This window comes from Gordionus sp. m RMFG-2023, chromosome 1 (genome assembly GCF_954871325.1).
Source record: "Gordionus sp. m RMFG-2023 chromosome 1, tfGorSpeb1-WG-v2, whole genome shotgun sequence".
Classification (NCBI taxonomy): domain Eukaryota; kingdom Metazoa; phylum Nematomorpha; class Gordioida; order Chordodea; family Parachordodidae; genus Gordionus; species Gordionus sp. m RMFG-2023.
In genome coordinates this window covers 20,537,822-20,550,055 of record NC_088775.1, presented here as the reverse complement: position 1 = coordinate 20,550,055, position 12,234 = coordinate 20,537,822, and the positions used below count along the sequence as shown (strand labels likewise).

Here is a 12,234-nt window from a genome sequence, read left to right as displayed (position 1 = left end):
AAAAACGACAGTCATTTAATAACATATGAAAGTGGTACAAGGAAAACACAGATTGATCACATGCTAATCTCTCGCAGAAGATTAAAAGATGTAGTAGACTGCAAAGTCATCCCAGGAGAAGATATTGCCGCGCAACACAAGCTAAGTAAATCCAAAGAAATAATGAATATTAGGAGCTTCTCAACTATATTACATCTAGATGAACACTCCCCATGTCAAAACCTTGTGTCAGATGAGAAAAGTTAATTAGACTGAATATGCCCATAAAACATAATGTTTCGGTAACAAATGTTGTGTTGAGAATTAAGGAGAATACATAAATAGTAAAAATAAATTAACTACTAATACTTAATTAATTAATATATATTGTAATTACATAATCATAACTAAAATAAAAAAATTAAAATAAAAATTAAGTTCGCAAAATAATAATAATTATCAAGTAAAAAATCCACGATTATTATATACAATTTATTCATTTACATCGTCTTTAGTCAAATAATATAATGTTTCGTTTTTCTGTTTAACAGTCGATTGAATATTACTTCTTTTTTATCGATTTTATTTCAAAGTAAATTTACGTATTACAACACCTTGTACAACCAATAACAGAACAAAAAATAATCATATGCCTCAAGCATATGAAAAACGATATTCCAATAGAAAAGATGATGGAATACATTTCCTCACAAATCTGTACAATAAATTACTGGGAAATGAAGAGATCCCTCAAAAATGGAGGCAGAGCTATCTAGTATCTTCAAAAATAAAGGGGATCCACACAATTGTCAAAATCACTGTCTTAAACTCTATGAAAAAATAATAGAAAAAAGGTCAAGAGACATAATCCAAATAGGACAGACTCAGTTTGGCTTTATGCCTAGAAGATCAACAACTGATGCTATCCATTTAGGCCAATGAGTAAATAATACAGGGAAAAGAACAAAAAGTTTCACATGGTCTTCCTCGATCTAGAAAAGGCCTTCGATAGAATCCCAAGAAAACTTATCTGGTGGGTGCTACGCTACAAAAAGGTTCCAAAAATATATAAGAATAATACAGGATATGTATATGGGCCATACAACAATGGTCCGTAGCACAACTGGTACTTCAACATTCACAATAGCCGAGGGAGTTTATCAAGGGTCAGCTCTCAGCCCTCTCTTCATAACAGTAATAGAGTATTAGCACAGTCTATACCACAAACAGTCCTGTGGAATATGATATTTGCAGATGATATTGTGATACTTACCGAATCCAAAGATGAAATGAAAGAAAGATTAATGAGCTGTATAAATATCATATAAAACACGGACTAAAAGTAAATAGAGAAAAGACGGAGTATATGGTGATAGGAGGAGATGAAACAGAGAGCATTAATATAAATGAATGGCAGATATCGGCAATTGAAAGCTGCAAATATTTGGCACAATAGAGAAAGAGATAAAGAGTAAAATTAATCAAGGGTGGTTAAAGTGGAGATCTTTATCTGGAGGGCTCTTTGACAAAAGAATCCCACACAAATTGAAGGGAAAAATTTACAGTTCCATAGTACAACCAACTATTCTATACAGTTCGGAAACATGGCCAACTAAAGAATCAGAAGAGAGAAGTCTACAAACTATGAAGATGAGAATGCTGAGGATGATTGCTGGGTAACAAGAAAGGATTAATTGCGCAATACAATAATACTAAGAAGTTTAAAGGTAGTGCCCATTAAGACTTAGATAATGGTAAAAAGACTTAGGTGGCATGGGCACACAATGAGAAGGCCTATGAACTACATTGGAAATAAAGTTGAGAGTTTGGAAGTGATGGCCAAACTAAAAGAGGAAGGCCAAAACTTTAATGGGGCCATAAAGTTAGAGTCAATATGAAAAAGTATAGATTAGATAAAAGAGATAGTATGAATAACATAAAGTGGGGAGAGATATTGAAGGAGCTTACCACCAGAAAAGGTAAAAGCTAAAGAGAAAAGGGAAAAAAAAATGTAAAAGAAATATATAATTTTTAAAAAAAATTTGGCCGAAGGCTAGGGAAAACTGGTTGAAGGCCTGCAAAATGTGTCATTGGGAGGGAAGCCCTTATAAAAATTATTTAATTGAGCCCCCTGAGATGGCAAAGGCTAGTGGCCACTTAATATAATATAAAATCAAGCATCAGGTAACGCTAACGATTTCTTTCTCGTTACCTTTTAAAATATGGAAGAAGTAAATCATGATATAAATATTGAAGAAAATTACCGCTGCTACTGTTAATTTATTATTTCTATTGGTCTGTTTATATTTGACAGGTTTCCAATAAACAAAAACCTTCCTTGATTTGAGCTATTATCCAAAATAAATTTATGAATTATTTTGTTATATATTTTAGTCGAGTTTTCAGATTAAATCAAAAGACTAATAAATATCTTATAAATTAATTTAAATTTTATTTTAATTCATACTTATTATAACCAATTAAAAAATAAACTTTAACTAAATTAAAAAAATATATAAAATACAAATTTTATGGTAATTTAACTGTTTAGATAGTAAAAACAATTCTTTAATATTTTTAACGAAAATTACCACAATTTTAAAAGTCTATTTAATTAAATATACTCATCAGCACATTGAACGCATCTTTATAGGTGATGTTAAATATGCAACCTTTTCTGTTTATTGGATTATAATATTTTGAATGCAATTTAACGAGTAAGGTAATGGCATTTCTTTTTTCGTAGCATAAAGTAACGATGTATGTAATTTTTAGAGCACTGTGATTTAATTCATTAAGAATTGTGGGAGGGAGGGGGACAAATATTTAGTATATATATATATAAGATAATTTATCTCCTTTCTCTTCCAAAAAAGTAAAAATGAATAAAAAGAATTTTTTGTATACATTGCATTGGATTCATTATATTCGGCCCCTTTCTATATTCTCATAAAATTATCTTACTAATAAAGATAACATCTTTGTTTGATGGAAAAAGATTTTAAAATCAATTATTGTATCTTTTTATGCATAATCGCTAAGCAAAAGAAATATACCTATAGATAAATTATTCAAAAGCTAGTTCTTTACAATAGGAGATCAAGATAAGATATAATTAAAATGACACTTCAATAAAGTAATCTCGCAAATAGAATAAAAGGAAAATAATGAATTAATTACCCTCTATACATTAATAAATTTTTATAAAAATGTGCTAATAAACGTTTATGTTCAACCGTTTGTTATTTTTCGAGAATTAAAAAGATGAAATAATATTAACGATCAATTAAATTAATAATAATTCCATTATATAGAACTTAATGAAATATTTTTTTAAAAATCATATAATGATTTTTAGTGTTATTAAAAATAAGTTAAGAAAAAAATATTTTTTTTACCCTTCTTCCTGCTTCATTATTATGCAAATTCATCAACGACTTTGCATATTTATTTCGTTTCCTTTGTCCAAAATCTTTTTTTAGCGGTTGAATCTCCTTTAAGTGATAACGGCTGTTATTAATAAACTGGTTGTTATTAATTTTTACTGAGTATAAAGAGTTAGGCCTTTTTTGATCATCATTATCAACATGATTCTCATATGCTTTATTTAAATCATTGCGGACTTTGGAGTGAAAAAACTTTTCCCTTTCTCTAATATCTACAAACTCTGTAGCAAATTTATATCCATATTTGAGATTATCTCCACATCCAGCCCATTTCCAATCAGTTTTCAAATTTCCTGGTCTTTTTATTTTTCCACAACTACAACTAGATAATATTCCTTGCCTACAAAATCTACTGATAGCGTGTACAACACCGGCTGAGTTGATAGCATGGGCAAATGCAGTTTCGCGACTTGCTTAATTTATATATTTATTATAAAATATAAATTGCATATGTTGGTGTCAATATGTGTTTTTCCGTCAATATGTAATTTTTTCAACTTTAAATCATTTTTTGACTACTTTCTCTTAAATTTTAAAATCTGATGTTGCCGATAGTTTCTTTCAGGACTATCTACCCTATGAATTTCAGATAATTTTACCGTTAACTTTTGAGTCTTACAATTTATATGAAAAAGAAAAATTTATATAAAAAATTATATACAAAAGTTAATGGTAAAATTTACTAAAAATTAGAAAGCAGGTTTCTGCTGTAATATATTTCCGGTATAATCATATTTTAAAAAAATGCGCTCAGAGAATAATTAAATTTTAAAACTTATATTGATTCTATAAGATAAATAAGGGGGATAGGGGCGGAATGGCTCTTTTACGTTTTTGCAATTTGTTTTTGTATATGAATTAAAATAATTTTATTGTTGAATAGCCTCATTATTAAACTACAAGGTAAAAATAAAAAAACCGAGCTTATTATTAAAGTTTTAGGGCGAGTTAGGTTTCTGTATAAAATAAATTTTTCATTTTACTCTCCACATTTCTATATTTTAAATGGTAATACCTCCGGGATAAAAAAAAAGGAACGCCTATAACTTTTTATCATAATAAGTAAATATCACAAATTTTTTGAAAATCTATTTTAGGTGAATTTTGTAATATATTTTTAGTAGTATTAAAATATCGAAATCCTTTGTGATGTATTTTTAGTAGTCAATTCTTTCATTTTTTTATATCTAAAATAATGATCGTCATTTATTATTCAAATTCATATCAAATTATATAATAATAAAAATAAACATTTTACAAAAAATAACAAAAACCACAATTTAATACATATCATTTATACCCAATCTATCTGGTTTTGATCGTATCCTTTTGGGATATCGATCTTGACTTGTATCTTCTTCCTCCCTCTCCTTTAGATTCATTTCATCGTTATTTTTTATTACATCCTCTTTGTTTACTATCTCTTTGTTTACCAGTGTTGTTAAAATAGCGCGCTTAGCGCGCTACTTTTTTCAGTAGCGGTAGCTATAGCGCGCTACTTTTTTAAAAAAATAGCGATAGCGGTAGCTCGCTACTAATTTAGAAAGTAGTTTCAATTTTACATAATAAATACATCTAAAAATTATTAAAATATATTTTTTATAAAATCTAAAATTATAATCCTTTTATTTAATTTAATTTTGAAATTTATATTTAAAAATATACATTATTGTTATATATTAGATATAAACAGTTGTTAAATAGCAATCTGTATTTAATTTATATTTCGCGCATTCATTAAATTATATATCTTTGAAATTCCGTTATTGGTATGTCCTTGCTTTTATCTTATTTTATATTTCATTTTACATTTTATATTAAGCATTATAAATCTTGTTATGTGTGAGATTGTTGAAGATATTGAAATTTCTTTGGAAAATGAGCAAAATATAGATGATCCTTTCCCAAAATTCAAGAAATACTTTAACCTTGAAGAAAAAATTAATACTGGATATCGGTTTCGGTGCAAGATGTGGCAAAATTATCTCTTCAAATCATACGAGCAGCTTTAATTTGAAAAAACATTTAAAGGTAATATATTAAACAAATTTAATATCAATGTGTAGGCTAATCTTTAATTTTTAAAATAAATTAAAATCAAAAACCAATCATTTTTTTTATATATTCATAAATTTTATCTAAATTATTTAAAACATTTTAAAATAGTTATTCATTTTTATGTATACTTATCTCCTACATAATTTTTATTCTAAGTATTTTATAATTTTAGACTGTGCACACTTCAAATTATAAAGAGATTGAAAAATACTCAAAAGTTTTGGGATAATGAAGAAGATAAACCCACTTCCAAATCAAATTTAATACAAACAAAATTAACCAATTTGGATTCATCAACACCTGGTGTATCCCAAAAATTGGCTGACAAAGTCATTATGAACTTTATAATAGATACAGTTCAACCATTATCCTTGGTGGATAATGATTCTTTTATAAAGATGATAAACACTTTTTCTCCACGGACCAAGATATTTTGCCGGCAGACATTGATGGCAAGAATTTTGGAGAGCTTTAAGGAAATGAAAGAATCTTTGATATTAAATCTATCAGATGTCTCCTACGTCTGTACGGCAGATTGCTGGACTCACAATAGAAGGTAAAAATGTTTTTTTCTGATTTATAATATGTCATATTTTTAGAGCTTATTTAGGAGTAACTGCACATTGGATTGATTCTAAAAATCTTAAACGAAAATCTGTAGCGTTAGCTCTAAAGAGAATAATTGGCTGTCAGACTTATGACATTCTAGCCAATATAATTGCAGAAATCCACAGGTCTTACAAAATTCAAAACAAGGTTTGTAAGATGATTACGGATAATGGGTCTAATTTCCTGAAGGCCTTCAGGTTTTAAATTAATTATAATTTTTTTATAATATGATATAAATAATATAGAATATTTGGGGAAGATAATAATAATAACAATACTAGTAATATTCCTGACAAAAATATTGAAGATGGAGAACAAGAAGAGGATGATGAAATGGAGTTTGAGATAATTGATGTTCATGACATCCTTGGTTTTAAATTATTTTATATTTAATTTTTCACCAATATAAAATAAAATTTATAATATTAAGAATCTTCAATAAAGTCTTCTATGTTACCTAGCCATCATCGTTGTTCCTGCCACAACCTAAATTTAGTTGCGACAGTGGATGCTGAAGAAGCATTATTTAATGAGGATTTTAAAAGAGTATCAAGATCTACATTTTCTAAATGCCAAGCTCTTTGGAATAAACAAAATAAGTCATCAAAGACATCTGATATTTTCAAAAAAAAATTAGGAAGTTATTTATTGACACCAAACACTACAAGATGGAATAGCGATTACAATGCTATAAAACTTTTAGCATTGTTTCTAGATGAGAAAAAAATGGAAATGAATTATATATTGGATCATTAGTTTTATGATTTGAATTGGTCGTTTATACTCAAGTGCAATAATAAATAAATTATATATATATATATATGTAACAAATTATAGTCATGTTTTTAATCAATATTTTATTTGTGGAAATAAAGTTACGTAAAAAAAATATTAAAAAAAAAATCAAAGTAGCGTAAAAAGTAGCTAATAGCGCGCTACTCATTTGAAAACGATAGCGGTAGCGATAGCGCGCTACTTTTTTATAAAATAGAGGTAGCGATAGCGCGCTACTTTTAAAAGTAGCGTTTAACAACACTGTTGTTTACTATCTCTTCGGTTTTCTCTTCTACTTCATTTCTCTCTTCTAATTCGTATTCTTCAGTTAATATATTTTTGGTTCTTTTCTTTAATTGATCCGTATGACGTATAATCGTATTACCCGCTATTCTTACTTCATAACGTTGTGATCCGAGTATGCCTTTAATAATGGCTTCTTCCCAGTTTTTTTCTTTATTATTGTAAAGGCGCGACCAAACTTTTTCATTTATCTGGAATTCTTGATTGTGGTATTCCAACTTCTCCTTTTTGTTCCCCCGTTCAAATATTTGATCTAACAATCCTCTAGGTTTAAATTTTAATAGTATTTCAGGGGACTTTGTTCAGTTTCTGTCCCTGATATTCTGTAATTGTAGAGAAAAATAGCTAGACTGGTTTCTAAATCTCTCTCGTTTCTTTTATTCATACTCTGTTTAAAAGTTCGAACTAAACGTTTGGCCATGCCGTTTGTATGAGGATGGTAAGGACTTCCGTGCACTAATTGAATCCCATTTTTTTCACAAAAATCATGCTTTTGGTAGTTTTGGACAATTTTGAATTGCTCTCTTTCGAGGCATATCGTGTTGTTCCTAGAATTCTCTACATTTTTCGACCCATGTTTCTATATCTTGGTTTATATTAGGCCACCACGCGTATTGTCGTGCTCTCATCTTCATTTTTACCATTCCAATATGTCCTTGATGTATCATGTCCAACACGTTGTTTCGGTATTATTGTGGTATTATCATTTTCGTTCTCCATAATAAACAACCTCTCTCTCTTGTAATTTCCTCTCTCCTTTGGCTATACTCCTTTAAACATGCATCATAGTTTATTGGCCATCCATCTATTGTAGGGGAAATGTGCCATTAATGGCCATGTGTGAAGACTGGCCACCACCCTTTAACTTTTTATCTATTAGACCAATTTCTCTCAAAATTGGTCAAAATTTGTATATTTATGATGTGTACTTTACCTAAGTTCATTTATTGAATAGAGCAATTCAATAAAAAAATATTTTAAAAAAACTGTTTTTAGTACCTCTTTCTGGGAAAAACACGTTGCACATTTTTTTTGTTTGGTGAAAAAATTGCTAATTTAGACTACTGATATTTTATATAAATATTATCCTTAGGCATTTAGCATTATTCACACAAAAAACTAGATTTTAAAACCTTTATTTAATAGACATATAAAGGCGCTTAATAATAATAGAGAGGTGAGTATTGACTGGCCATGTATTGATTGGCCACAATTAGCACATTCACATATTCATATTAAAATGAAAAGCTCTTGCAAAACAACATTTGGTAAAATAAAATGATGAACAAGCTTAAGAATGTTTAGTAAAATGATAATTAAGATATTAATTTATAATATATCATTAAATAGATGTGGTAATAAATTGACATCTTAATACTAATTAAATTAGTGTTTAATTAATTTTTTATACAACTAAAAAATGAAGAAACATTAACATAGGTCTTTTAGAAGTATTTCATATTGTATTATTTCATATTTATAATAAAATTCTTAAATAAAATATTATGATCAGTTAACACATAGTATATGGCCAGTCAATACATAAAATTACTTTCACATAATCTCATTTAGCTCATAAAGTATTATACATAGAGCTTTAATTCAAATTTTATTTTAAAGATTAATATTTAGACTACACATTGATATAAAATTTGTTTGATTAAACATAAATTTTAATACCTTTTTTCAAAAAAGCAAAAACATGGTCATTCATGGCACATTTCTCCTATATCTTATACTTTAGAAAGTATATCATCTCGCATTGTTCCTCTTTCAATCTTGCATTTAAAGGTGTTTCTCTCACCTCTATTTGATCTAGCGTTTCTCTTTTGATATTGGAGTTCCCATTATAGGTAATCTAGATAGCATGTCAGCATTTGCTATTTGTCTACTATTTTTGACTTCTATTTCATATTGATAATCTGCTAATAATAAAGCCCATCTTTGTATTCTGGCAATAGATGGTTGGTATATCTTTTCTTGGATAAAATAAACTCATTAATGGCTTGTGGTCTGTTTGTAATGTGAACCTTTTCCCATATATAAATCCATTGAATTTTGTAACCCCAAATATGATGGCAAGAGCTTCTCTTTCTATTTGGCTATAATTTTTCTCGGCTGCAGTGTTCTTAAGGCGAATGCAATTGGACTCTCCTTACTCCCTTCTATATGTGATATTATGCTCCAATTCCTATGGCTGACACATCTTTTGCTAATATAATGGGTAATTTTGGATCATAATATTGTAATATTGGAGTACTTTGTTCTATTTTTTTATACGCGTCTTTGCATTCATTAGTCCATCTCCAAACAACTCTTTTTTCTAATAATATGTATAATGGTTTGGCTTTGGCTGCAAAATTTGAAGTAAATTTTGAATAGTATATTGCTGACCCTAGACTGTAATTGTTTTAAGTTTGTTAGTTCTGGTGTTTTTTTTACTGTCTGGTATTTATTTCTCTAGTTGTAATCCTGTTTTTGGATATATTGTGTTCTAAGTACTCCACATTTTGTTTAAAAAATTTACATTTTTGTATCTTTAGCTTGATCATTTTTGTCTAGACATTTTAGTACCGTTTATATATTTATTTCGTGTTTCTATTTTTTCCGGTTATTATATTATCATCTAAATAACAAGCAAAAGCTTTTAATAAATTCTCGATGGCCCATTGAAATATTGTTGGAGAAGACGATATACCAAAAGGTAGTCTTGTATATTTAAATAATCTTCTATGCATATTGATTACAAGATATTTGTGAGACTCTTCCCCCACTTTAATTTATAGGCATCTGAGAGATCCAATATTAAAAATTCCTCTCCTTTTCCCAAATTGGCTAATAAATCTTGGATTCTTGTGATATGAATCAATATTAATATTTTGATTTTTAGTTCTTTTAAAATCCCCGAAAATTCTTTATGTTTTATCTTTCTTTTGAACAATTACTCTGGGTGAGCAGAAAGTGAATGATTAATTTTCTCTATTACTCCTATTTTTTGCAATCTATCTAAATCTTTTTCAACTTTATCTTTTAATGCGTATGGTATGGGACGTATTTACAGAAAATTGGTTTCTCGTTTTTCATATATATTTGTGCCTTAAAATCTTTCAAGCAGCCTAATTCTTTGGTAAATAATTGAGGAAATTCATTTTGTATATTAATATTATTTATTTGTATGGTCCTTTCAGGAGTCATTTTGGGAAAGTTATACAATTTCTTCCAATTAGATTTTTGATATATCATTTTGTAATTATGAGAGGTAGTTCTAATGTTCGTCCACTATATTGTACTTTTACTACAGTCTGACCTAATAGTGGTATATTGATTCCTGTATAGCTTTTAAGTTTTATCATGCAATTTGTTAATTCAGGACGATTAAGTTTATTTTTCCATTCTATTTCGTTAATTATGCTTACCCCAGCTCCAGTATCTAATTCCCTTATGATATCGCTGTTGTTTATTTTGACATCCACCCAAAATTCTGGATTATATTCGTTTGTTTTATTATTAATATATTCATTATTTCTTTTCTACAGACTCGAGCAATGTGCCCAATTTGTTGCATTTATAACAAGTGGCATTTTTGAAAAGACAATTTTCCCTTCTGTGGTTTCCGCGCAGGAGTGGCATGGATTTTGTTTTTTTAGCTTGCATTATAATTATTATATGATTATGATTGTTTATCATTATGATTATTAACTTTTTTAATTTTATTTATATTATCATTATTTTGTATTACTTTTGTATTTTTTATTGCTGTTTCCACTGCAGTAGCTATCTGAATAGCTTTATTTATGTCTATATCGTCTTCGGATAGTAATCTTTGTAAAATTTTTTGATTTTTTATTCCAAATATAAATTTATCTCTTAATGCCGTATTTAAATATTCCCCAAAATCACAAGTCATTCGTAGATTTTGTATATAGTCTATTAGTTTTTCATCATTTTGTTGATTATATTGATAAAAATTATATCTCTCTACTATTATATTAGGTTTGGGATGAAAAAATTTGAGTAAAATGTTATGTATTTCTTATACCTCTTTATTTCCTGGACCATCTGGTGCGCATAAATTTACCAATATTTTATAAGTATCACATCTTATTGTTGTTAATAACAGAAATTTTTCTTGTGATGATGTTAAACTTGGTTGTGTGTTTTTAAATTCTTGAAATAAGTTGTACCAATCTTTGTAACACAGGTTTGAATCCGTTAGACTTTTTATAAACTGCGCCATTTTTGTAATGTATTTTTATTAGTAATAAAATATCGAAATCTTTTGTAATGTATTTTTAGTAGTCATAGAATTCTTTCATTTTTTTATTTAGTATCCAAAATAATGATCATCATTTATTATTCATATCAAATTATATAATAATAAAAATAAACATTTTACAAAAAATAACAAAAACAACAATTTAATACATATCAATTTTGGCCTAATATTTTCTAAATTATTTTTATTTTGGGGTAATAACCTTTTTTAAAAAAAGCAAATATTATATATCGACATATATCATTAAACTGCAAATTTAATGGTGATTCAAAATTTATATAGATTTATTAATTAAAACGCTCAATTACAGTAACGTCACGGGGGGAGGGGGAAGCGCAGGGGCTCGAGCCCCCTAAAAAATTGAATAGACCCCTCAAAATTTTGAATTTTTTTTATACCAAATATAATTTTAAAAATGTTAGCAAAAAAAGGTAATTTTGAATAATGTTAAATAAATAAAAAAAGGTACCTGAGATTGTAAAACTAGTGAGCCCCTACTCAATTATTTATTTACAATCTTTGCTCAAAAACTGAAATTTTTTATCAACATTATTATTTTTTTTCATTTTCCATATTTTACATTTTCGTGATTTTGGGGCAACGCGGGAAAAATATATTGACGCTAGAATATGCATATTCAATACTTATGTAATTAAGGAAATAATCATTTAATAGTTTATTTTTTGTTGTAAATGTAGTATTTTAACAATTATTTTTCCTTTAGTTTGTATAATTTATTCAACTTTGGTGGAGCGGAAATAACTCCATTTAAAATTAACAAGAAATAAA

The 12,234-nt window shown here is 27.8% G+C and overlaps 1 protein-coding gene across 2 annotated transcripts in view; it reads right to left on the bottom strand.

The window, feature by feature from the left end:
• The window catches only part of LOC135927542 (protein Wnt-5a-like), a 38,235-nt gene that overhangs the window by 13,913 nt on the left and 12,088 nt on the right, over window positions 1-12,234 (bottom strand). Inside the window, exons 3-4 of one of the 2 annotated variants that reach the window (XM_065463601.1) lie at window positions 3,525-3,838; window positions 3,378-3,473 (exon numbers count right to left, since the gene is read on the bottom strand). In XM_065463601.1, coding sequence (XP_065319673.1) covers window positions 3,378-3,473; window positions 3,525-3,838 — 410 coding nt within the window. Of the gene's footprint in view, window positions 1-3,377; window positions 3,839-12,234 lie in introns of both variants that reach the window. The other variant, XM_065463593.1, reaches the window with a different exon arrangement.